The sequence below is a fragment of the Rissa tridactyla genome, chromosome 18, assembly GCF_028500815.1.
Source record: "Rissa tridactyla isolate bRisTri1 chromosome 18, bRisTri1.patW.cur.20221130, whole genome shotgun sequence".
Taxonomy (NCBI): Eukaryota; Metazoa; Chordata; class Aves; order Charadriiformes; family Laridae; genus Rissa; species Rissa tridactyla.
Window position 1 is genome coordinate 1079159 of NC_071483.1, and position 26045 is coordinate 1105203.

General features: G+C 54.6%; 1 protein-coding gene across 4 annotated transcripts; it reads right to left on the reverse strand.

The window, feature by feature from the left end:
- Positions 1-8539: 8539 nt before the first annotated feature.
- LOC128918891 (uncharacterized) lies at positions 8540-12961 on the reverse strand. 4 transcript variants are annotated; one of them, XR_008469760.1, is made up of 4 exons: positions 12450-12961; positions 11346-11444; positions 10614-10759; positions 8540-9790 (listed from the first exon to the last, which is right to left on the reverse strand). XR_008469760.1 is itself a non-coding variant. In XM_054223694.1 (4 exons), exons 1-4 carry the CDS (start codon positions 12894-12896, stop codon positions 8557-8559), a joined length of 786 nt encoding a protein of 261 aa, XP_054079669.1. In that variant the 5' UTR covers positions 12897-12961; the 3' UTR covers positions 8540-8556. The 4 variants fall into 4 exon arrangements, 3 of the variants coding, with proteins under 3 accessions (XP_054079669.1, XP_054079671.1, XP_054079670.1); XM_054223694.1 differs by lacking the exon at positions 11346-11444 and having other exon boundaries at positions 8540-8829; positions 9544-9790; positions 12777-12961; XM_054223696.1 differs by having other exon boundaries at positions 12777-12961.
- Positions 12962-26045: the final 13084 nt, after the last annotated feature.

Genomic DNA, 26045 nt, shown 5'->3' on the forward strand with positions numbered 1-26045 from the left:
CACGTAGGAAGAGACAATGAAACGCAGCAGAGAGATTTTCGAAGCTGATACCTTCCGGAGTTTCGGCGCCAGCAGACAAGAGCTGCTCCCCGGCAGGAGCGGGCAGTTCGGAGCCGAGATGAAGGTGCACCGCTTTGCCCGTCGGAGCACTCCAGCTCCTGGCAGATGTGACGCTGCATTTAACTCGCGCATTTGTGCCCTCTTGCCGTGGGCCTTGGCACATTTTGCATTGCCCAGGTGGCTCCTGGAGCATGTTCCTGAGCGGTTCCCACGGGAGAGCTGACCCTGGCAGCTCACGAAGCCCCCCTGCACCCGGGCCCAGAGCACTCCAGGTCACGGCAAGCTCCTGTCTGTCTGCATCACATCTCCATTCCTTCCTGGCCATACAGACGTGACCCCGGGGATTATCCCCCCGACCCCCCGGGCTGGCTGGGTTTGTCTACCTCCTGTTTAAAAACCGTGGGGAAGGGGATGCTTCCCCGCTCCTGGCCTGTACAGCATCGACCAGAGCGGAGGCCTGCGCCTGGCTAGTGGGCTCTTCTGTGCTGTCTGTACACAGATTTTAAATAGTTTCTTTCAATTTTTTGAAAAAATTTGCTGGTAGGACAAGGAGGCTGCACGCAGGTAAACTGTCTTCTGAGCTCCCGCAATTACAAGGCTGCCCCAAAGTGACTATCATTTGCTACAGCAATGTTTTCTAGGCAGCCGAATAGTGGAAGAAGTAGGAAAAAATCAATAGCTACAATCCCATTGGCTTGATTGTACTGATGAGCCGTGCTTTCCGCTGCAAAACTTCTCTAACCAAAAATTACTTTATGCAGCAGAAGGTTTTCAGTTGGCCAGAAACAATTCGGCGTGTGCGTGGGGAGAGGTTCAAAGTCAAAAAGCCCCACTGAACTTCTGAGGCTTAAGAAGCAAATCCGGTCAGAACAATCTGATTAAATGTGTAGGGCTGCAGCCGCCGGCTGCTTAAGCCTGCTCCAGCGCCGGGCCGGAGTAATCAGGAGGGAGATTATGGGCAGCGGGAGCAGGAGATTTGCCAGCTCAAGGGGAAAGTTTGGGGTGTAAATCTCCAGCAGAGCTGCCGCAGGCGATGCCTCGCTCCTCGGGGAAGGGGAGTCCCTTCTGCTCGTCACCCCCTCCTGCCCCGCGCCCGGGGGCAAAGGCAGAGAGCAGGGCAGGAAGATTCCCCGTGGGTCCCGCTGGCTCCTGGCTTTGGATGCTAAATTAGCACCGCTGCTGGTTTAGGTTAGCCTTCCCATAGCTCTGTGCCTCAGTTTCCCTTCTTGCTTGGCCTTACCTGTTTAAAATGTGAATTCTCTGGAGAAGGGCAATCCCTGGCCGGGTGTATGAGCCGTGTCGCCATCGCAGCATCCAAAACTCTTCTCTAGTAATAACCGCGTCACCAAGGAACTACGGGCTATCACTGGGCACTGACACACAGCAGAAGGGGACGGGTGGGTTTGACATCGCAGAGGGGCAAGGAGGCAGGGCGCCTCCTCTGCAGAGCCTCCGTTAGTCATTAAGTCTCTTCAAGGTCTGAACTAGAGAGTTATTCTCTGGCAGGCTGGACTTTGAGGTACTCAATCATTTCTACGCTGCAGTGCCCAGACACCGGGCCAAGGAAGCAGCCCCAGCGCCTCCAAGGAGGCTCATCAATAACGCACCAGTGATCCAGCCTTCAGCCAGCCCAGAGGCTCCAGTCGCCCAGCCCTCAGGGGGACCCGTTCCTCCCCCAAAGCACGTGCTCACCAGGATCCTGGGCTTGGCTGTTCCTGATGGGCTGCGAGCAAACTTTTGGGGTACCTCTGACAAGCTGCTCCTCGCATGCAGCCTCCCTCCTTCTGCCTCCCTGCCTTCCTCTTCCTCACTGAGCCGGCGTGTTTCCCACGTGCTGGCTGCGCCCTCGGCATCACCAGGGCTCAGGCTGGCGGGTGGCCGGGACGAGGTGATGGAGCTGCTGTCTGGAGAGCCCTGTGTCCGTCCATGTGCGTGCCTCCGGGCTCAGCAGAGCCCAAAGGTTGGGGGCACCGGGGCAGGACGAGCTCAGGAGCTCGTGGTCTTCAGCTCCCGGGGACGGGGAAGGGCCTGAATACGTCTTGGTTCTTCTGGGGTGAAACCACTGCTCTGGGCTTCCCATCTTCCAGGCTACCTAAGCAGTACACGTCACTGGTGGAGAAATGATGGACCTGGTGGTGCTGACGGCTGTAAATCCCGAGGATTTTTGTAAAGGTGGGCCGGCACCGCTCCCTCCCCCCTCGCCAAGGAGGCACAGGAGGCTGGAAGCGAGCCCGTGTCAGGGCTTCGGCGGAGGAACTGGGGCATGGCTGAGACAGCAGGGAGAGGAGACAGGGACGGCTTTTATGGAGAATAAATCACTGTCACAAGATGTAAATGAAGATCACGCAGCGCAGGTGGCTTCTCCCAGGCAGTGTAGACAATGTTATGGGATCAAGACCCAGACATTTAAAAATCAAAGGGATCTGACTCTTCTTTTAGTACCTGTCAAACGCGGTGTGCTGGGAAGGCTGCCTCTGCTCGGCTGAGCCCAGCCAACGCCTCCCGCGACGGCCGCAGCTGCGTGGGGAATGGATTGCATCGCTCTCCTTCTCCCTCCCCACAAAATCTATTCCCAATACACCGTTGGCTAATTTCCTGCCTGTTTCTTCTCTGCAGCTGGAAAATGGCTGAGAATGACCTAGGAAGGCTGGCTCGCCTTTCAGACGGAGACCTTGACTAGCCAAACAGACGTCCTGGGGAGAAACCTATTTAGAGCCACTCAGTGCCATCAGGTTCGCAGCGGTGGGTAGAAATTGCTGGTCAGGGGAAGCAGAGGCCGAAAGAGAGTTGGTACGTGCATTCGTGCACGGTCACAGTGTGAGTCCCAAGGAGCGGAGGGGCGTCTCCGCTCCCCTGTGCGGCAGGCACCGCAGGAATGCTGGCAGCCCCCGTCCCTCCCCGCGGTTCAGGCGCTCCTGGGGTGGCCACACCAGCACGACAGGCAGGGCAAGAGATGGGCCGGAAACTGGTGCCATAAACCCTGTCTGACCTCGCGCTTCGGGGCGTACTCGGTATACGTTAGGAAGTTATTAGTGACACTGACATCGGGCTTGGAGTCACTGGAATTATCTTCCTAAGTTTGTGAAAAGGTATTCACAGCATCACAGCATTAGACCTTCTTTGTGGTATTGAAATAAACCGCTCCTACCCTGTGGAAGAATTAGCCCGACTAATGCTGCAAAGCTGCTTAATGGCAGATTCCCCTCCTGGGGCAGCCCTGCAGCGTCAGGAAAACCCAGCTTGCCTCAAACACCAGCCCCACGGGCGGCCATGCCAGGGCTCGGGCAAGTCCGCAAGTCGGCGTCCTCTCCCTGAGAGCCCCCAGCACAGCCCAGCTCCTTGTCTTCCATTTTCTTACAGGACAGACTGGTTTCATTCCAGTATGGACAACCCCTCCGGCCCTTCGGGCTGGTTCCCCGCAGCACGGGGTGCCCGAGCCGGGCAGCTATGTATAGTAAGGTGATCTGCACTGTTTAAAATTTTCATGAGGATATTACAGGAATCGAGCAGAGCCCATCCATCACCGAAATTACATTTCTTACTATGACGGTGCCATGCACGTTGGGAGCTGAGGCAGCTGGAGAGGGCAGGGGATGGAAATATTACAATCCGTTTTTGTCACCATTCCTATTTCAAGAAAAAGCCGCAGCGACGAGGCAGCCGCGGGGAAAACATCAGGTTCCCTGGACACGCTGGGGTGAGATGGCGGGACTCCCCAGCCCATGGGAGAGAGGGGATACAGGAGATCTTGGGGGACCCACGAAGCGGCAGATGATGCTCCTTGAGCTGTCCCATGGAAGGGACGGCTGCCTCGGGGTTTGCCTGGAGCATGGGGCTCCCCCCCGGTGCCCTCTCGCTGCCTCTGCCACTTAACCTCCCGCTAACCTTATTTCTCCCTGAAAGGTGCCAGCACGCCCCTCCAATTTTTGAGGCTTAATCTAATAACCCCGCTGATGTGCACTGAAATCCTTTAATGGGAGCGAGAGGCCAAGGATTGCTGCATAGGTGAAGGATTTCTAAGAAGCCACAGCGCTGTGTTCAGTAATAAGCTGAAATGGCTGTTTAAAAGGGCAAATGGAGCAATATTTCCTGAGAGCAATTCTCGGACGCAGCATCCCCCTGCCTGTACACACCCTTATCTCTCCATCTTTAGGCTGAAGGGCTAACGTATGGTTATATTAACTTTGTAAGAAGAGTAATAGTAAATCACAGCTGGGAGAAAACGGGCCTTTGCCTTCCTGCTTGTACTTTACTGTACACACAGTCATTACTCAGGGAGTTTTCCACGGCTTGTTTGCGCTCTAGCTCGCGTTATTTTAGGATGGCAGATGGTTGTTTTCTGAATAAGTTTTAGCTTTTGGGGATTTATTTTAAAGGACTAAAATTCTAATTGAGAACGTCTCATGAATTTTTGGAACAAGCCAGCCATTGCCAGCAGGGCGTGGGTCTCCGCAGCCCCCTGTTACCGCAGGCAGCAAAAGCAGCTGGGGCAGCGCTGGAGTCACCGCTGCCATGAGCTGGGGGTCCCTGCGATGCTCACGGTGAAGTCCTCAGATGTCCTTCAGCTGCGTCCCAGGGCCCTTAACCCCACAGCTCCGACTCAGGAGTGTCTGCAGAGCTTTTGCATGGTGGTGGGGACTTTCCCAGAGCTCCCGCTGTGCACGAGCAGCCCCCAGCATCGATGGGGACGTGGAGCGGTGACGCCTGGAGCCACCAAGCAGGAGATAAACCTGCCGAGCTCTTGTCGACATCCTCATCTGCTTTGCCTGGTGCCGATGTCTGCCCTCCCCACGGCCGCGGCTCTGCCCTGGTCTCTGCGGGGCTGCCGGGGCAGGCAGAGCGGGTCGCGTTGGGCTGCACCCCCCATTATCGTAAGGAGCCAGGCGAGCATCAGGGCCACGTGGCACGTGCATTTTAAATTACCCTAAAAATGACTTGGCTACAGACTTAATGAAGTGTTAATATATGAAAATCTCTCATTAAAAAGCCGAACTGCAGAGGCTTGTGATGACTGGCTGGCCGGACTCTGAACTGAGACCAATTAGATATGCAAAGTTTTTCCGGAGACCTTTGCTTCTGCGCCTGCCAGTTTGCTCTCCCAGCTGCCGAGCTGCTTCTCTCCTCGCCTTTTTTTTTAATTTATTTTTAATTTTTTTATTTTTCCAGAAGATGCTGGATTGAAGCTCCAGCTCCCCACACAGAGCAAGGGCTGGGCTTTGCGCGGTGCTTTGCTCCCAGACACGTCAAAGGGGTTTGGGCTGCGCTGTGTCGGCTTCAGCTCTGGGAAGGAGACGGTGGGAACCTCTGTCCCGTGGGTGACGGACGGAGGGAAAACCAGCAGCTGCTTCTTGGTGGTGGGCAGGGGCAGCACAGAGGGGCGCTTTCTGCCTGCTCCTTCTGTGCCGCTGTGGTTTTATCAAACGGCTTCGGGCAGGGATGGAGTAGCGGAGAGGGGAGATGCTGCTGGGGGGCTGTGCTGGCCGAGAGACGACCCAAAGGGACGGGGCACAACCCACCACGCCGGGGGGCACCGCGTGTCCTGTCCTCTTCTGCCATCGTCCGTTCATGCTTCACGTCACCACGGTCCCTGCAGTGCCCGGCTCCTTATCATCACGAGCCTGTTGAATAATTCATTCCCACTGCCCCCACAGAAGATGGAAATGGAAAGCGCTCTTATTCAGCTCATTTTTTATGTTCTGTTTCCCAGGGAGGGAAACGGCACATTTACTTTTAGTAGCCACCATAAAACACGCTCTGAAATCCTCCCTCGTCGCTGCTGGAGGAGGGCAGGTGGGACCACGGCCATGGGCACGGGTGGCCGGGGTCCCCGCACAGGGCACCGGAGATGCTTTTGCTCACAGCCCGAGACGGCCTCCCCCACTGTTTTCTCTGCTGCCGTCTCCTCCTCCTCTTCTCAGCCCCGCCGTGGGTGTACAGGGACTCCCCGGCCGGGGCAGCGGCAGTAACAGCGCAGCAGGAGCCGTGAGTGCAGCAGGTGATGTAAATGTAAATGAAAGAATTTGGGAACAGAAAACAGGATGGATGTTAGGATGGAAAATGACCCAGTGAGGTTTCTCCAGAGGATGCCATTCACCCGGCGCCCCCGAAATGTCCCTGGCCGGGGGATCACTGGTTCTGGAGAGCGCGGTGCTGGGCCGCGGGCGCTGACAGACCCCGCCGTGTGGGGCTGTCGCAGGCAAGGCGAGACCCCGCCGCAGAGAGTAAGAGCTCTGAGGGGACAAACCCTCCTGCTGGAGGAGGGACGCCAAGGGACAGGGAGCTTATGGGCAGGATTTCTAAGGCTGTGTAGGGTAAACATGCAGGGTGCTGGGCTTGCAGCGGGCAGGAATGCTCATGGGTGACCCGGAACCGCCACCAACCACTCCTGGGAAGAATCTCAAACGATGCTGCAGAGCCAAGGGCTCCTGCGGGAAGCAAAGCCGCCTCTGCACTTTTGCCAAAGGCCGTCTTCATGTTCTTCCCTTTGGGCAAGCCAGTCCAGGCTCCTGCTGTCAGCGCCCGTCGCCGGGTGACTCTCAGCTGGGTACAGGGTCTCCCAGATTTCAGAAGAACGTGTGAAACTGCGGCAGGGGAAGGAGCTGCAGGAGCTGCGGAGCCAACACAGGGGGCTTGAAAGCGCCCCTGCGAACACCAAGGTGGAGACACGCTTTGATGAAGAAAACAAATCCTAAACGTCATGGCTGAGAAAGAGCAAATCGGATGCCCCATGGGTCGTCTCAGTTTCTCTCTGCTCACCTGTGCCCAAGGAGCAGGACTCCCTCGGGGCTGGAGGATGCCCGTGGGGCACACGGGTTGTCTGCCCTGCCCCATCCTCGCGTGGTCCCCCACTGTTGGGGTCACCAGCCAGGGCCACTGTCCCCGTGGGGACTTGACCGAGGCGCGCTGGCACGGAGCGGCTCCCCTGGTGCTGCGGGCCATGGCAGGAGGTCCCTTTGCTGTGGCGGCTGGCGAGGACGGTAACCAAGATTTATGAGGGCTCCAGTGTTCTCATGTGTTGGTCCTGCCAGGAGCGGGGTGACGAGAGAAAGCACCACTGATCATGATTACAGACGGAGGCAGATGGATGCGACAGGCCCTGGGAGGGGCTGGGGGGACAATGGGGAGTTCCCTGGGTCCCTCTACACCAGGAGCAAACCCCGTGCCACCACGGTGGCCGCAGCGCCGGAGGTTTGTGCTGCGTGCCCAGGCGCCGAGCTGCTGGCCCCCGGACCAGCTCTCCCGGGCATCACGGAATCATGGAATTTCGGAGTTGGAAGGGACCTCTAGAGATCATCCAGTCCAACTCCCTGCTAAAGCAGGATTGCCCAGAGCGCATCACTCAGGGCTGCATCCAGGCGGGTCTTGGCAGTCTCCAGAGAAGGGGACTCCACACCCTCCCTGGGCAGCCTGTTCCAGGGCTCTGTCACCCTCACCGTAAAGAAGTTTTGCCTCATATTTGATTGGAACTTCTTATGTTCCAGCTTGTGCCTGTTTCCCCTCATCCTCTTACTGGGAACCACTGAAAAGAGTCTGGCTCCATCCTCCTTAAACCCGCCCTTTAGATACTTGTCAACATTACTAAGGTCTCCCCTCGGCCTTCTCTTCTCCAGGCTAGAGAGTCCCAGCTCTCTCAGCCTCAGCCCCCCCAGAGCCACGTTACAGGCTCCCGAGCAAGGAGAGTGAAATGAAGAAGCATTATCGAGACATGAAACTTATGCAAAGCCTGATTCAATTAACTCGCCTATGTCCCTACTAGCTAAGGATGGAAAAACCTCCGGTCCCCTGGGATTAACAGAGGAAGGGGGGCTGAGCCGCTGCACTGGGGCTATGAGGAGAAGCACTGCCGGGACGTTCCCAGGGGGAAAAGGGGAATCGGGGCTCGGGAACCGCTCGCAGGCATGGCAGGGAGCTGCCCGCAGACCCCAGCACAGCCTGGCCGTGTCTCAGCAAGCGCTTCCCGGGGTGCTCAGGGTGCTCTTTGGGTGCCAGCTGGGGGCGAGGGGCTCCCCAGCCAGGCAGGGGTGGCACACGGGTGCCGCGCTCCCTGCAGAACCAGCCGTCTTCTTTTCCCTCCTCCCAGTCCGTTTTCCTGTGCGCAAATGAATTATTTATGCAAATGTCTTTGCTATTTATAAGTATTCAACAGATAGCTTGCACAAACAGCCTGCAGCTATATAACCGCAATGCCCACTTCTTATCTAGCACTTGTTGGCAGGCGACAGAGGAGCCCAGGCTTTGGTAACAGGACAGCAGAAGCTGTCAAATTGCTGATTTCTGCCCTGTAGACCTCCTACCGTTTACCATATATGAATTACTTTTATAAAGTGCACGAACTATAGCTAAGAAAAGAAAGACTGTTGCTGGTGAGCTCACATTTACTGCCCAAGAGCCTGCATCCCCATTAAAATGAATAAAGGCTGAATATCACGCGCGTGGAAACCCTTGGCTATATAGATACTACATTGTCTGGCTATGCAGTACGTGAATCTTATGGATTTATTTTCTGATTTCCTGAATTAAACTTTTAAACCAGATATACAACAAATAACGGGCGAATCTGCTGCAAGGGTGAAGAACTGCATGAACTATGGCTCGCTCGCAGGGTGCAGGATCCCGGCTGAATAGCAAGCGACAGGGCAGAGGGGCTCCTGCGGCGTCCCTGGGCTGCGCCCGCTGCTGCTGCAGCTCTCGGGGCAGGGCTGGAGCGCTGAGCACCACCCAGCACCCTCGTCCGTCACCCCGCTCTTCCAGGCTTCCTTCTTTCATTTTCTTAAATTGAAGAAGGAAAAAAAAAAAGAAAAAAGATGCAGGCAATTAAAACAGCCTCTTTTCAAATGACTTGTCCCTTCCCCTGTTCTTAATTACTCAGGCGGGTCTTTGTCTTGGTGGCAAATGTATTTGCATAATGCCCGTTTTGTTGGAATTGCTTTGGTTTGGAAAGAATTACCCCAAATAAGAGCTGTCACGTCGCGGTGTCCAGAGCCTCGTCCCTCCCTGGTGCTGCCCGCTCCGAGTGCCGCGGTTGAGAGCATCAGCAAGAGTTGGCTTTTGTGAAGAGTTTGGAGGAAAATTGTTTTGGGGGAGGTAACTACAGACATCACCTGCTGCTCAGCGGGCTCCGAGTCCCCGGGCAATCCAGGGAAACGTTGCTTATATAAACTGAGCGGTGATTTTGTCTTCAAATCATTTCTGTGCAGTCACCTGCTGCTTTATCACTTGGGATCGTCGAGCTTTGTGTAAATATAAATTAATCCTGACGATGCTCTTGCGAGGCAGCTGGTGTTACGCTGAGATGAAGCACCCGGAGACCGGTGGCCTCGCGCTCAGGGGCGGTGGGTGTCTCGCACCCCCGCACATCCAGCCTCCATCCCCAGCAAGCGCAGGGATGCTGTGCAGAATGGCCGTCCCGACACAGCTGGCGGGTGGGGGGGATATTTTTTTTACACGTAAGTGATTAAACTTCTTCCTCATTCAGGAGCCGACCTTGCAGTAATGCTGCTTTGCCCCTCTTCCTGCCAGCAGAAGAAAGAAATGCGGCAAAGCCCGTGGCTTTAATTTCCCCCTGTACACGCAGAGACAGGCCGGGGCGGGGGGCGCTCGGTGCCCCCGCAGTCCCGGCACCAACACTCCTTCACGGCCGCGCAGAGGAGACCAACGCGCAGGCAGCCGGCGCTGGACGCACCCCTGCTCTGCCACCACTAACACATGGTGCAGCGAGAGAAATGGAATCCTGCCAGAGAAGAGAGACGCTATTCAGATCACCCTGCGGAGAAAATCGAGCCCATCAGTGCGAAATCGATTCCCCTGTCCCCTCCGAGAGGGTTTCCCCAGACCGGTATCACCAGTGCTGCCAGCGGGACCCCCGGGAGCAGCGAGGGCAGGGGTTGTACCCACAAGTCAGAGCAAAGCGGCTCCATTATTTCTAGATCGGTGCCCGCTTTCCAGCGCCGATGCCCAACGCTTTAAAGGCACTTCAGAGCATTTGGTGTGTGCAGCCGAGCCATGGGGACACGGTCGTGGGGCTCACCCAGAAATGGAGGGCCAGGGAGGGATCCCTACCCCACCAGGGCAGCCTTTCCCCAGGGAACGGAGCCCCAGAGCAGTAAAAGGCAGGTAGAAGATGACCAGATCTCCAGAAGGCTGGAGAGGGACCTTTTACAAGGACATGTAGAGGTAGGATGATGGGTAATGGCTTCAAACTGGAAGAGCGGAGATTGAGATGAGATCTCAGGAAGAAATTTTTCACGCTGAGCGTGGTGAGCCCCTGGCCCAGGTTGCCCAGAGAAGCTGTGGCTGCCCCATCCCTGGAGGGGTTCAAGGCCAGGTTGGACAGGGCTTGGAGCAACCTGGGCTGGTGGGAGGTGTCCCTGCCCAGGGCAGGGGGGTGGAAGGAGACGGCCTTTAAGGTCCCTTCCAACCCGAACCACTCCATGGTTCTATGATGACCTGGGCTTCCACTCGCAGCCAATGCTCCAAAGTCCCAAACCCCAGGGAGCCGCAAAGCACCGAGGTGATTTCAAAGGCCCACATGGCCTTTATTGGCCATTTCCCACCGTGAGTGGGACCGTAGATTTATATCCTTCCAGAAATCCCAAGGGTTTTGCTTTCCAGACAGCCGAGGGGTTGAGGGAGCCCTGGGCGCTGCTTGCCTGGAGCAGAGCGGGCTGAAGGGAGACCCGGGGACCGTCACAGCTGGGAGCTGGGAAGAGAAAGGGAATTAATTCACCGTTCTCCGTGGCCATTTCAGGCAAGACGAGCAGTCACCAGGTTAAACTGCAGCAAGGGAGACTTAGGGTAGATACGAGGGAAGATTTCCACCTCCAAGTAGCCCAGGCAAGCTCTTTAAGTCCCTTCCTCTGTGTTTCAGTGTTTCAATAAATCATAACGTTTATCTTGTAAAGATCTTTAACCACCTAAACTCCCCGGAGGTTTCCTAGTGCGCTCTCCGGCAGTGCCTAATGCCCCGTGACAGCAATTAGCACCAGGCTCGGCGCTGCCAGATCCCTGCCTGCGCTGCGGGCGCTCAGCACGGAACGCCGCTGAGATGTTTTGACATCAGTCCCTTCTGAAAAGGGAAAATTCCCCCTCTGGCTTGTGGTCCTTAATTTCGAAAAGAAATTTAGCCTGTGCTGTACTCCCCTAAATTGCTCGTGTAACCAAAGGAGCCTCCTTGGTACCCGAGTCCCAGCCCTCCGGGGCTGCCCTGTAACGATGCTGGTCGGCTGCCATTGCCCACATTTGAAAAAAAATTAAAATAAATCCAAAAACCAAGAGCAGAAACCCACCAAACAAATCCAATGAAAAGAGGTAATTCCTCGCTGTTTCTTCTCCACCAAGAAAAGTTTCTAGAGGAAAATTCTCATGATGGACATGTGGCTGTACCACTGTTGACAAGAAAACATTTCAATGGGTGTATTAAAACTGGCATCCTGTCAAACTTTCAGTTTCTGAATGATTGTGCTTTCCTTAGAGGATGCACGGAAGCACTGCACTTGAAAATTACTGTTCTCCTCCACCGGAGAGCCAACAGGTCTAATTATCACCCAGATCTGCTGAGGCCGGTTGGCTTGTCAGCGTAATGCTACGGGATAATTAAAGTCCCAGCTTTCTCTAGCAGAAAGAAGCAGCTTCTCATTAAAACCGGATTTTTTCAGATTTTTTGATGCCCACTTCAGATGTAGCAGCGAAAAACCTACCAGGTGTTGCTGCTGGCAGGGCTGGCCTGGGTGCTAAAACCAAATTAAACTGAATAGGCACCAAAAAGAAAAGCCCTGTTTGCAACGGGAGGTTTCGCAGGACCGAGACCCCCTGCGCCACCCCCGGCTCCTCGTATCGAGACGAACCTAAGGGAACCCCCGGCAAAGCTGCTCGCTCTTTATCGTTTCTCACGAGATCTACCCAGCAGGGAGGGTCTGACCCCGCTCTGTCCTGCCAACGGGAGAGCAATGGCACGACGCGCACCGACACCACCGCCCGCCCCAAATAACATCAGCAAAATGCGTCCCCAGCGGGGAAATCTCTGCTGAAAAACAACTCTCTCATCGCGGGCAGCCAGCCTCCCGCTGTACCCAGCCACTTTCTTCAGCCGCGGACCGTAGCGGCAGACACTTCATAGCAGATGTCGGCGCGGCACCCGAAGGCGGCCGCCTCTGCTGGGCGCTGATAAGGCACCGGTGACGCTGCTGCGCCGGGAGGACGCGGAGCTGCTGGAGCCAGTCCCGGGCAACAGCACCCGCCGGCACCGCGGACCAGCCCCGGCAACACAAGGGATGTGCTTTGATGTAGGCACACTAAAATATAAAATTATATTGTATATATAGATATTAAAAATATATATATACAAAAATATATATAAATATATATATGAAATAAAATCAGCCGAGCCAGACCTGCATCAGCCCCATGCACTCGCACTGAGCCTCAGACGGACTCGCTCGCAAAGACACCGTGAAAATGGGATTTTGAACCGGGACGGATGGTGCCGCCGCTCTTGCTGGTGCTGGAAGGTTCTCTTGGGTCGTGGCCAAAGTCTAATTGGGGTAATTATATTCTGCTGCAAGTTTAAAAAGCCTGTACACATTCATAGGGAGAGATAGATATCTATATAGCCTGCGTACGTACAGATAACAGTAAAAACAATAATTACGTTAGCGTTAGCGATACAGAAGTGTTTAAACCTTCTTGTTACATATACAAGCAAGCAATGCGTTACTAACCGCCTTTCCCTCGGCGCTGGAACATGCCTGCCTCCTATTACAACAGTAAATTTGCTTTGGCTTTGGCACTCGGGGGGCTGTAATCGCTCGTCCTCTCCCTGGCCCAGGCCCTGCATCCATCTGATAAGGCTGGACACGGGGCGGCCAAACCGCCCGGCAGCGCGGGGCTGTAATCAGATGACACAGTCCCGTATTGCTGGAGATTACCATGCCGGCACTGGTAATTAGTGGGCTTTCAGCAGTCGTACTTGGCAGGCGCCGGTGCCCGCGTTTATCAGCGGGGAACGTGTGTTACCAACCGGGCTAGGTGAATAATTGATTTTTTTTTTTTTCGGTGCTCTCAAATCTGGAAATATTTTTCAGAAAGTGAGGAATAAAAAAAAAAAAAGCTTAAAAAATCAGAGGCATCGTAGAAAGCTGGTGACAATAAATGGAACATTTTTTTCAACCTCAAATTAATTGTTTTGCTTTGGGTGAAAGTGTTTTTCTAAAAGAACCGTGGCGTACCAAAGAACATTTGTAAGTGAAAAAAAACACAAATCAAACTGAAAACTACAGTCAAACTTCAAAAATCGGAATGAAAATGTTTTGACACATTCAAAATCTGTGTTTTGATTTGCTTTCTTCTGACGCAGACATTTTAGCAAGACGAGAGGCGTTTGCAACTGAGCCCAAACCGGGCACTGCCGGCGCGACGGGGAGAGAGACCCTCCCCGGGTCCTCCGTCCGCAGCCAAGCCTCCACAAACAGCTGCAGCCGCCAAATAAATCAGGGCCTTCCCCTTCAGGTTTGTAAATAAGAGGAAACCGTTATTTATGTGAAATATGCGCGCTGGTCTATGCGCCCGTGGAAAAGGCTCAGCCATTATTACCGATGATCTGATATACAGTTATGGGTTTCCATAATAACAATCGATAGGGCGGGCAGGCAGCGTGCGCAGGGGGAACGTATCACCAGGGATCTAATTAGCTTTTATTACTGTAATAACTCAACGAGTGGACCTGATGCTATTAAAAATAATGAAAGCTTTATCTCCACGATAATTATTTTTCCTTTGAAAGCATGTATGGGTGCGTGCCCACACACACCTATGAACCGGAGATAAGAGGATGAGCTCAAGTGATTAACTCGCTGAGCGTCAAATCGGGATTTATTTTGGAATTTCGCTTTTAAGCCCAGAACTCAACAGCGTTGGGTGGGTGTCACGGTTGGGTGGGTGTCACGGTGCGCGTGGAGCAGGAACGGGACCCTCTGCACCACTCGCCCTGTTGAATTCCCTGGGGCTCCGTCCTTCCAGTCAGCACCGGGAAGAGGTGACCCCGCAGAAAGGAAAGCCGCGTGCCCCGAGGCCGGGGTGATGGTCGCTCCTGCCACCGGATGGTGTCACCCGGCACATTGTGTCAAGCATCTCTTCCCCATGAGCTGGGATGGGTCATTTCACACCTCTTTCCTCTCCCGCTGTTTTTCCCCCAGCCACACTCCACGACAGGGCAGGGACCGTCTCCCCCCGCCGTGCCCAGCGCCGCGCAGCCACGCTCTGGGCTGGGAGCGCTGGGACCAACCCGATAAGGAATCGTAATCACTACCAAGTCCTTTGGCAGATATGAAAGCAGAACGCATTTGTCCTAATTACATTGCTGTGAAAGAGATGGGTTCAGGCATTTCTGGGATGCTCGGGGAATGTAACGAGCATTAACGCGCGCAGTGGCGGGAGAGGAAATTGCTGGGCGACGACGGCAGACAGAGCACTAACGCGTTCAGCTGCCTCGTTAGCGCAGCTCACAGACGCAGCTCTGGCACTCGTTGTGACAGCACCCGCCTATCGCTGGGTCGGGGACCGCGGCGGTGACAGTCCCACCTCCGTCACCGCTTCGCTGAGGGGCTCAGAGGCCTGGCGGGGAGGTGTGTGCCTGGGGAGGGCACCGGGAGAGGACGGGTGTCCAGAGGGAGCAGCTCCTGCCTGGGTGGGAGCAGCCCCAGGGCTGCCATTCCCCTGCTCTGCCCCAGCTCCAGCTGGTTTCTCTCCTCTCCCGGTGGCAGGAGCAGACATGGCCAAGAGGAACTTTGCGCGGCTCCAAGCTGCCTCCCATGTCCCGGTGACACAGGGCACGTGGGGTGGCTGCTCCAGTGGTGAGGAATCGCTGGTGCAAAAGGGCTGCGGGTGCCATCAATAACCACTGACACCTCCTGACCGGAATATGGATGGGGTCACCAAAAGCAGCATCAAACCCATCTTGGCTGGGCTGACGTCGGCCAGCAGAGACCCCGCGAGGTGGCCAGCCACCTGTGGGGACCTGATGTCATGCATCTGAGGGTGCTCTGGGCAAGAGGAGAAAAGGGAGAAAGCAGAAGGATTAATTTTCAGCTCCCCTGACCCCCACTGGGCTCCGGTACCCATCACAGCAGTTATTAATGAAAGGTTGTTGCTGGCAGACTGCACAACTTGGGGACAGTGACACAACGCTGCCAGCCGCACTGCTGCTGCAAAGCCAGCCCAGGTCACCACTTGTAAGAATAAAAAGAAATAAAGGGAAAAAAGGGCTCCATCAGCATCACGCCACAGCACATGGCAGGGAGCATGGGAACCGGGGCCAGCTCACGGGAGGGACCACAACAGCTCTCCGGTTTGGAGAACACACTCTGCTTTTCGTCATGGTTTGCTTTCACATACAGAAAATATAAATAAATTCAACACCCCTTCTCTTAAAGGCAGCCGGGTTTTTCTATTACGTTTTACTTTTGAGTTCCCTGGGAATTTATGCCTTTTAACAGCTCTGTCTACCAGCTCCTTCGCAAAAGCCAGCTCTGGATGTTCCTTTTCTTCCCCAAGACGCTTCTCAGATGGACTTGGCTGCAGTCCCTTGGTGCCAATTAAAGAGTCAGACACCCCCCCGCGCTCCCAGCCCTGCTCTGTCACAGGGGTCGGAGCTCAGGGCCGGCCCGTGCCCCACCTCAGCATCCCTCACCCGGGAGCGGGGACCCGAGGAGGAGAGATCTGCTGGGTGCTCCAGCACAGCCACTGCGCTGGAGCGAGGGCTGGGTCCGGCGCTGGTGAGATGGAGGGACAGCAGCTGCGTGCCCTTCTCACCTAAAAATCTCTTTAAATCTACGCGTTTAAATCTAAACTGCAGCTTCTCAGCCTTCAGGCTGCGAACGCCCCAGAGCCCCTCATCCCTGCGGGCTCTGCCCCCGCAGCCTGGCCCAGCACCTTCTAAGGGGAGCCAGAAACAGGATTTGGCCCAAAATATAAAGTTGCATAATTTAACGTGCACATTAAATTGTGATCACTTAATACAGTGGTGATTCCCATCTAATTCGGATGAAGTCAAGGGTGAAATTCCCATTAAATTACCTGAGCAGAAGTAGGTGTTCTCATTTGCAAGAAGCTTCTATTTCTTTATTTCATTTTGCACATTAACACGCCCATTGCCTTACCTTTACCCTGCGCAGCCATTCCTCGATCCTTTTCGTTAATTTTTAATAGAAGCCTACAGCAACCTGCTCTGGGGAAGGCAGGCAGCACGTGGGTTGTTGGCTTTGCCTGATTTATTACGTTATGCCCTGCCCAGCTTCAGATCCTCTGTATATCACGGCGTGATCCATAAATCTGCCAGCAATTGCGGTTATTTGGCGTGTCAGGCTTCTGCTCTCGCTTTTCTTGCGAGCTTTCAGGAGTTAGCGCACGCGGGGTGGTGTTATTCCTCCAGCCCTCCTTCTCAGCATTGCTGTGGGAGTTATTTATTGCTCTCAGCTCAGGGTAATTGCCAGAAAATGAAGTTCTGTTTGTTGTTGCCAAAAGGAAAAAAGAACAAGGGATTTAGCAGAAAGCCCTGTTTGCTGCACGGTGCAACAGCTAACTCCTCCAAAAGTCCTGATCACAGAGCCCTCCACGTAAAATAAAGTCTGCTCCCCTCCTAATGAAGCCTCTGCGTATTCCTAGTCAGAGCGGTCGCTCGTTCACAATTTGATTTAAAAGAAACCCCAAATTATTCTGGATTTCAGGCGATCGTGAATTTCCATCTCGCTCAGACGCGCAGCCCGGGTTAGTTAACGGGTTTCGCGAGAACGAGCTTTGCTGCGAGCTCCCTCGTGCTCAGGACCCGGCCGAGCCCCACCTCCAGCAGCCAGGGCCAGATCCTGCTCCCCTCTCCCCAGCCACAGCACCCGGGGCTGACTGTTCCACCCTGCCCTTCGCCCCCACTGAAACCGCTTCCCTCTCACCTCCTCTTTGAAAACGACGACGTACCCACGGCAGAAACACTCTCGAAGGTGCTCAGACTCTCCCCACGGCTTTGCACAAGACCCTGGCTATCGCCATCCGTCACCATCCCTCCCTGCAACCCCCAGCGACGCGGCTGCTGAACCAGCTCCCTAAAATCCGCCCCGCGGCCCTCAGGAGGAGCAGGGCTGCAGAACACCAGCGCTCGGGTGCTGCCCACCCCGTCCCCAGCGCTGCCAATGCCCCCCCACACTAAAGGGCCCGACCCATGGCTGTGGGGCGCTGGGGGTCGGGAGCCTGGGGCTTCGCTCCCTCCCACTCCCAAGGGAGCAGCAAGGCGGGAGGAGGCTGGACGTGGAAGTAGGATCCTTAGTCCCTCGCTGATGTGTATCTTCCCTCCGGGTAATGTTTTTCTGACGAAGCGGCGGCGTCGCAGATGTATGTGTTTCTATTCAGAGAGCTCAGGAGGGGGTAGATGTGTTTTGCATGAAGTTTTTCCCCCTCGGAAGTGTGGGGGCTAGAATTCTTTATTCTTAAGCACCGAGAATAAGTTAATAGGAAAAAAAAAAAAGAAACAAGGAAGAAAATAAATTGCAGAAGCCCTTTCCTATGGCACAAGCAGGACTGGAGGAACCCAGGGATGGAGGGTGGATGCGGTGGGTCACAAACGGGATGCCACGGAAAGGGCTGGGGGAAACCTGTCCCTCTGCAGCCGCTCCCAGGCATCGCCCGGGCACGCGGTGCCCGATGAGGAGCTGGAGGTTGTTTGTGCCCAGTCCTCCCCCCTGCCCCGGCACCCCCAACACTCAGCCCGGCCGCTCCATTTCAGCCCTAAATGCTCTGAAAAAAGACTGTCTCCTGAAAGCCTGTCCCTCCCGGTTCTGGGCCAGGCCCCACCAAGGGGACTGCTCTCAGCATCCCCCTCACAGCTGCTTTTCTGCCTCACTCCTGCAGGGGGATAATGGCTTTCCTCTGCTAACAACAAATTAGATTTTCTTGTCAAGAGCTAAATTGCAGGACTTTTTCACCAGTAGATCAAAGGGCTTGTGTTATTCCCTATTTTGAAGTGCTCTGTACAGCTGGATGACAGCAGAAGGAACTCAGCGCTCCCTGCACAGTGCCTATTCACCCTCCAAGGGGCTTTTATGCTGATGCCTCTGATCAGAAATGAACTTTTCCCAGGGGGGCTATTGAAGAGACACTAAGATGCTATTAGAACATCACCTTCCCTGTCCTTTAATTTGCAGAGAGAACTAACAGAGGGGAAAAATCAGCTGGTGCAGTGGAAAAGACCCCAAACTTAGCTGCCAATGGCTGCAAATATAAGATGCTGCTGCAGGAAGTCTCCCAGTATTAAGCACAAGTCCCTGAAATGTGCTACCGCTTGGCAGTTTTCAGATTATTTATGGCCTTTTATGCAGAACAAACCTGCCTGCCTCCACAGGCTTCCCCGTCAGCTGGCTGGCAAACAAGCTGACATGAAAAGCTTTATGAATAACACATGGAAACAGAAAATAAGATAGATAATACAAGGTAGAAGGGAAGAGAGAGCCACCATTTAAATAATTCTGCTGTATTGCCATCTGTCATAAATTATGGAGAGAGGCAGGCAGGCCAAGGTGAAGCTGGGGCACAGCCCGGGGGATGGCTCACTCGCTGGTAGCGATCCGCAGCCTCCAAACCACCCGGGATCACTCCGGCAATTTGCCTTGGCTGATTTGAATTAGTCTTTGGGTCTAGTCATAGGTAAAGACTTATCTGCCTCTGGGGGCAGGAGGTCTGCTCTGCGGTGCGGCTGGAAAAGGGCAGCGTCTCCCCTATCTCCAACCCCTCCAGCATCTCCAGCCGCTCCAGCACCCCCTTGCACGTGCTTCTCCCACCTCGTGCTGGGACTTGGAGCACAGCAGGGAGCTGCACAGAGCCAAGCCTCTCCCTTCTCTTCCCAGCACCCTCTTTCTTTCTCTTCTTTTATCCACAGCCTCCAAAAAAACCCTGGCACCCCTTCATCGCTAAAGCCAGGGAAATAACCAGCCTCCCGGGAGCTAATTCCCCAAAGCCGGCAGTTGAACAAAGCCACCCTGAGAACAGCCCCTGACGTCAGATTTCTCTATGTGCAATATGAAAAGGGATGTTAGCACGGGAGCGGTGTAAATCCGGGGTGAAATGAGCCGTGGGGGTGTTCGCCACCCCCCCCTGCCCGAGGAAAGCCGAAGGAGCTGTTTGTCCCAGGCCCTGTTTGCTCGGTGACGGCAAGCGCAGCTCAAAGCGGGAGCATCCACCTTGTTCTCCTGTCCCTGCTGCAGAGCCGGGCTGGCAGCGGGGCACCCCACGGCCACCTCCCGCCACCCTGAAATCACCCCAGACATGCTTTTTAGGATGACGTGGGAAAATATCCCCTCCAGCTTGTTCTTCCCTGCCCTAATTCTCCCCTTCTGAGTGGGTGCATGGCACTGTATTTTTCTCTCCCTGGGCCGAAGGCATCAGCTGGGCTGGATTCAGAAAGGCAAGGAGCCTTTTCCTGTCATCCTGCGCTGTATTTGTCACCCTGCTGCACTTCGCTGCTGTTCCTGAGCTGCTCAGCAGAGCCACGGCAGAACTCAGAGCAGCATTTGGTTATGAAACGGGGAAAGAGGCGGCATTTCAGCATGGAGAAAACCTGTGAGGTCCTCCTGAATACAGTTTTTCTTGAAAGCCCATGAAAGAGTCAGTGGGCAGATAAGGCTCTGTACGCGATTCAGGTCAGGAGCCCAACATCCTTCGGAAATGCCTCTTCCCAGCCTCTTCTTGCCCCACAGGCTGCTTCATCTGTGGGTCCTGGCTGCCCTAAGGAATACAGGGAGAAGCTGCCCACACACTTAAACATCGACATATGCAGAAAGAAGCAGCTGTAGGGGACTTAAAAGCTCCCTGCGATGCCTGCGTAACATCACCCAGCCAAGAGCATCTCTGCAGCGACGTCCCCTGCGGTCACACGCGCTGTTAAAACCCACATCCCTGCCTGAGACAAGGACATAGGGCAGCAGCACAGTGAAGGGGGGTTTTGCTCCTCACAGCCCCCAGCTGATCTTGGCCAGCATCCTAAAAAATCGTTAAGCTAATGGGGCGAGCTGAGGCAGCGGGTGGCTCGTCCCCCAGCGCGGAGCAGGGCTGAGCCCGCCTGGTCCCAAAGCCCAGCCCTGAGCTCCAACCAACACACAGCACCAACCCGTTTGTCCAAAGCACGCGCCATCCTCGTCACCACCGCAGGGAGAATTATTATGCCTATTACCAAAAAAAGCATCGTTTAATTTTGTAAGCGATAATGTGATAGCTATAAATGTTGTCTTTCAGCAGAAACTGCCACAGAACACAGTTATGGGCTGGCTACCGCCAACCATGCCCGCGCTGCGATTCGTTAACGTTGTTGATTTTTCCCCCCCAAGCATATGCTGCAATTTGATTACATCCAAGTAAATCTGTTTGTCAAACATTAATAGCCTCCTTCCATTCTATTACTCTTTTTCTACCAGAACAGCTATCGCATATAAATATTTCAAGTCATCTCACTCAATAAAGCCAGTCCAAGGGCATCACGACCTGGTGATTTCAGATTGTTATTGACATATTTATCGGAGGCCGCTGTGTTGGCAGGGTGTGGGCTGGCGCAGGAATACGGATGCAGTTAGCGAGCAGAGGGAGGGGAGCCAAGCACAACAGCCCAGGGAAAAGGCGTCGTGCTCTGTTGGTCCAGCACTTGTGATCGGGGATATACGCCTCTGGGTGCACTAATGATGGGAATATGAAAAAATCCTGTCCTAGGGAATAACACCCTCTTCCTCCTTCCTGCCCCCGTCAGCAATTAACGTCCCAGAATCTCTTGGACCAGCCTGCGAGAGTAACTGGGTGTTTTTAAGGAGAGATGGAGACAGACCTGGGATGTAACTGGGGGCTGCCATCCCTCACGACGCAGGATGCCCTGTCAGGAGCTGGGCACGGGCCTGGCCGGGATTCCTCTGTCCCAGGGGCTCAGCCAGAATACCCTCGTTATTTTGTGATGCATAATTTTGACTCTCAAGTACCAAAGCTTCCTATATCTCAGCTGCAATATTTCCCTTGCAAGATTTTCCATTCTCAGTAACAGGGTGTAACTGGTGCTACTTAACATGAAATGCAATAAGCAAAAGCTCCGTTAGTCCCCCCGCTGCTTTACCTCCTCAGCTAAGGCTCGTTGCTGGCTGTGGCTGCTTAGTCTGCGCTGACCGAGGCCATAGAGAAAGAATGGGCTTCTGCTCCTCCGCTTGGCTGGAGGGTGCTGGACGTCCCAGGGGTGGACACGCGAGACCCGCAAGAGAAAACGCCTGCACGCACCCCAGAGAGCTGGAGAGGTACCTGGTTGCTGCGGTGAAGATGGTGACTGGTCCCAGCATGACGCGTCCCGAAGCTGGATGGAGCAGAGTTGGTATCACCCTTCGTGCCTGAGCCAGCAGGGCTGGATTCGTCCCCATGGCTATGGCAGCACTGCTGTGGATGGTGTGGATTGCGGACAGCATGGTGGCAAGGGGACTCCTTGCTGACCTTGTCCCCAGCCAGGTGACAACCCTGAGGCCACACCAGAAGAGCTGGGTCCCTCCTGGGAACAGCAACGCGTTTTGACTCCAAGCTGCTGGAACCACCACTTGACCTATGGAGACACTCACCTGTGGTACCAAAGAGCACAAATTGTGACCGAGCACAAATTCCTTCTCAAAGCTTCAGGATGGCCCATAAACACCAGAGCTTCATCTTGGGCTTTCCTGGTTACTGGTGCTGGTGCACCAAACCGCCAAGGGAGCTGAGCTGGTAGCCCTGTGGGTGCGGGTGAGGACTTCCTCCTTCTCATCAGAAAGCAAAAGGATTATGAAATAGTTAAAAGGATTAACGAACAAGTAAAATACTTCCCCTGTCTGGCAGAGGACAGGAGCCGACGTGCAGGGCCACGGCTGCTCCGGGGTCCTGAGCCCCAGCTCCAGCCACAGCCGGGACGAGCTGCTTCGGGCGCAGGTAACAACAGAAAATCCCTGCGGGGGTTAGTCACAGGCTGGAACTCGGGGGCAGGAAGGAATGTCTTCCAGGTCGGATGGGACTAGAGGGGACGGGACTCTCTAAAGCAGAGTTTCCTGCTTCTCTAGAGAGGCTGCAAAAGAGGGAAGCACTAAACTGTCCTCCAGCTTGTTGTAAATAGGAAAAAAGAGGTCTCCCTCTGTTTTCCTAAGAACAGAAGTCATGCATGTCGTTTCTTCCCCCCTGCCTCACCTGGGGAGCCGGCAGCAGTCGCAGCCGCGCGGGCAGACGGAGGGGAACCGCTCGCAGCCGGCTGGTTGCAGCCACAGAGCGTCACATCAGTTTGGACGAATGTGGGGCTTGAAACGGATTTTACCCTGTGCGAAGGCCATTTCTCACTGTTTATACATGTCTGTAGGCTCACTCTGGGATGAAAGCCACCATCCGTGTCCGACTACCTGTTCCTTCCTGGATCCGCACTCTTGAGAAGTGGCCCCAGACCCGGGCCAGGAGCCAGGACCTGGCACTCTGCTCCCGCAGCCGCCGGCCCCGTCTGCAGGCTGGGCTGCGATCGGGGATCTGTGTGTGCCCGAAGGTCCATCCGTGGATCAAAGCCACCGTTCGCTTCTCTGGGGCCGCTGCCTGGAGGCCAGTGCTGGGAGCAGACATCTGCCCGGCTCTGCCCGGAGGGACCTGCATCGGAGCCTGCAATGGGAGAAATACCTGGCCACATCCCTCGCCACCGCTCGCTCGTTTTCCCGTTGTCTTTGATCAGATGTGCTGCCGGCACATCACTTATTTCAGCCGCATCTCCAGGAGCCTGGTTTGTCCCTGGTTTCTACCGCAGCTTCCGGGAGCCAAGCCTGGAGGGATGCTCGGAGAAGGGCTCTGCTGCCTGCAGAGAGGGTGGAGGCTGGAAGTCCCTGCTGTACACGGTAGCCCCCCAAAACCACTTCACTAGTCCACAACCATCCCCATCCTTTCTGCCCGGCGCCATCCAGAGCCCAGTGTGGTTCTGGCCATAAGGAAATCTGCCCCCACTGCAAACTGCCTTCAAACTGCGCTTCCCAGCGCCCCAGCCCGGGCTCCTCGCGCTTCATTAATTCACACAGACTTTTTAACTTCTTTCTTCCCCGCTTCCAAAAGCTGCTGGAGCTTATCAAGAGATGAAAGATTGAAGGACATGCATAATTAATGGCCTGGCTTTATTTAAATAATTTAATTTTGCCATCACATCTGCATTCTTCAGGTACGGCTTTAATTCTTTAATTACAGAAGAGCGTGCGACAGTGCTTTGCCTGATTAACAGTTGAAAATCAGGCTAGATTGGAGTGGGGGAGAAGGATGTGTCAATACAGCAATACGAATATAAAGCAGCTTGATAAAAGAGGCAAAAGTAAAGAGTGTCTTTGTCTCAGCAAATTTATCTACTTCAATAGTCCTGTATCCCAGGGCGTTTCCAGGAGGATTTTCCCTGCCCCTCAAGACAGCTCAGCTCCCAGGGAATGAAGAAAGGACCTTTGTAGGTTGGAATTCCCCCCGCGGCCTGATGCCCACCCTCTCCTCTCCCCAGTACCAGGGCAGCAGAAGCCCAACGGGTCTGGGCAAACCCTGCGGCATCCCAAAAAGAAAGGCTGACTTTTTACAGAAATTTGCAGAGATCTTGCTATTAATGCTGAATTTAGGGAGCAGACCTGAGGCTCTGGGACCAACAGAAGCCGAATTCTCTCACGACGAGCTGGTATTTTCGACTTCTAGAAAGGAAGAAAAAAAATAAAAATCCTCTGGTCAATCCAAGCAAGTGCATTTGCCAGCAATTATCCGAGGACCAATATTGATGCCAGCTGCAAAGGACAGCTCTTCCCCTTGGCTCCGTTCCCAGCCCAGCACTGAGCAGAGGTACATCAAACCGGGATGGCAGCAGAGAAATAATAAGTAGTAAAAAAAACTAGAGGAGGAAAAAAAAAAAAAGCATCTGAAAGAACCAAGCGTTGGAGCTGCACTTTTCTGCATGGCACGAGGACGGCCAAGACCGGCCGCTGATGCCCCGTCCTGGCTGAGCACAGTCGGGGCCGCGGCTCCTCCTGCTCGGGGGCTGGCACTGCCCCGGCTCCCTCTTCTCTAAGCTTACCTTTATTTTTCTTTAAAGGTTGGGAGAAGCTTTGGGAACAACCTGGGACGTTATTGTCTGTGTTTTCCTTGGGACCAGCCGCCCCCAGCATAGAGGGGAAAGGATTTGCTTGCGGTTGTGGTGCTCCCGGGACCTGTTTGCAGCTCCCCTGGGACGCCCGGACCTGTCGGCGAGGGGACCCACCGGTGCATCGGGAGTGGGCAGCGACCCCCCGCAATTAACTGCTGGCCCCAGCGGGGAACAGAGGGGCTGGCGGAGGCGGCAGCTCCATCAGCGCCGAGGAAAGCCGCTGCTGTGGAAGGCTGGCTGATAAAGGCTACGGTCCCTACCCAGGGTACGCACACAGAATGTTAACGGAATGTTAAATGGTAAGATGATAATGATTAATTATCTCACCTGTCTACAAGGGGAATGATTTTTCTCTTTACCGGAATAACTAAAACAGCTTCTTTTACGCACTTATAGCACTTTATCGTAAATCCAAGCACTTCACGCCTATTTGGCTAAGAGGACACGGCACTGCCAGGGCCGGCTGAAGGATTGCCCCGGGATGGCTCTGCCCGCCGCCGAAGCGCAGCCTTTCGCCAGGCAGCAGGTGAAGCCAGTCCCGCTCTGAGCCCCCATTTTCACCCCCCAACATCCCCCAGGATTTTCATGTGCCGAATATTCACAGACCCAGGCAAACCCCAGCCTCCCGCCTGCTCCGACACCTGCAGGCCATGCCGAGTTCCAGCTCTGCCCGGCTCCCCGGCAGGGACACCCTCCTGCACCCTCGTCCCGGCCAGGCGGCACGGGGGGGGCTCCGCTATAACTCACCCTGCAAGTACAAACGAAATGCCACTTCTTTTTTTTTCCACTTCTTTTTCCCCTCTTTTTGGTCTTCCAAAGTCTGGAAAAAGAATTATGCATTTCCCCCCCTAGCGCTGAACTATAAATTCTCCTTTTAGTGCTTGGAATGTTTCTGGAGAAAAGAGGCACCCCGGCTGCTGTGCCCCTCCTCCCTCCGAGATGCAAAATCTCACTTAAATAACCCCAAAATATGTCATACTTGGGTTTTTCATCTAGGTGCTGATTTACTGTGGTTGCCGCTCATCTAACAGCCCTCCGTGATGGATTTTGTATCACTCATCTCTTCAGATGAGGATGGGAGGAATTTGTACCATCTCAGCATCTTCCCAGGAGATAAAGCCAAGCGCGTCCATCCCAAGGCCGCAGCGTAGCACAAGGAGACGCAGCACAATCCACCACAACTGACGTCCCGGGAACCGCTTCTGACGCTGCCACCGGCTCTCTGCAGCCCTTCGCCAGGTCCCCCCCACTCCACGCTCTCCCAGCCTCCCAAGTAACTCCAGTAATTTTAATAAGGGGCTTTAATTGTCCCCAGACCCCCAAGCCACGGCTCTGAAGGCTCTTTACAGTCAGTTTTTCCATACCAACCTCGTCTAAGGTTTTCAAATCCCCCAGCCAAGGGCACCTGAAAGCCCAGGTACAAAAGCCTGGGCAGCTGCAGAACTTTAGGAAGCTCTTGAGCATCTGAAAACCCCGCTCTGTTTCCCTCGTCTGGCCAGGCCCAGTCGTAAACAAGAGACTCGATGTCCGGGGAGCTGAACCCCGCAGCTCCCAACATCCCCGGAAGAGCTGAAATGCTTGGCTGAGCTCTGGACCTTATGGTGGAGCAGCATCATCTGGATTTTATGCACCTTTGACAGCCGAGGTCACCCCACTGCCCTGCCAGGGAAGACGGGAGGAGGAGAAAAGCTGAAAAAACCCAAGCTCCCACGTCTCCTATGTGATCTCCGGCTCTATTGTTACAGCCCCAGCAGACAGAGGATTATTCCCCATCTCAGAAAACACTTTAATCTTAGTAGTGTTATTATTATTTTATCACTCTCGCTGTGCC

Bases quoted from the DNA above. Each gene is read 5' to 3' on its own strand.
- LOC128918891 (XM_054223694.1), bottom strand. From the start codon at position 12,896: ATGGATGCAGGGCCTGGGCCAGGGAGAGGACGAGCGATTACAGCCCCC. The intron at 10,760-12,776 runs GTTAGTAACGCA...TTCTCTTCCCAG, and splicing joins CCAGCGCCGAGGGAAAGGCG to CTCCCAGCTGTGACGGTCCC. The intron at 8,830-9,543 runs GTCGGCTCCTGA...CTTCAATTTAAG, and splicing joins CAAAGCAGCATTACTGCAAG to AAAATGAAAGAAGGAAGCCT.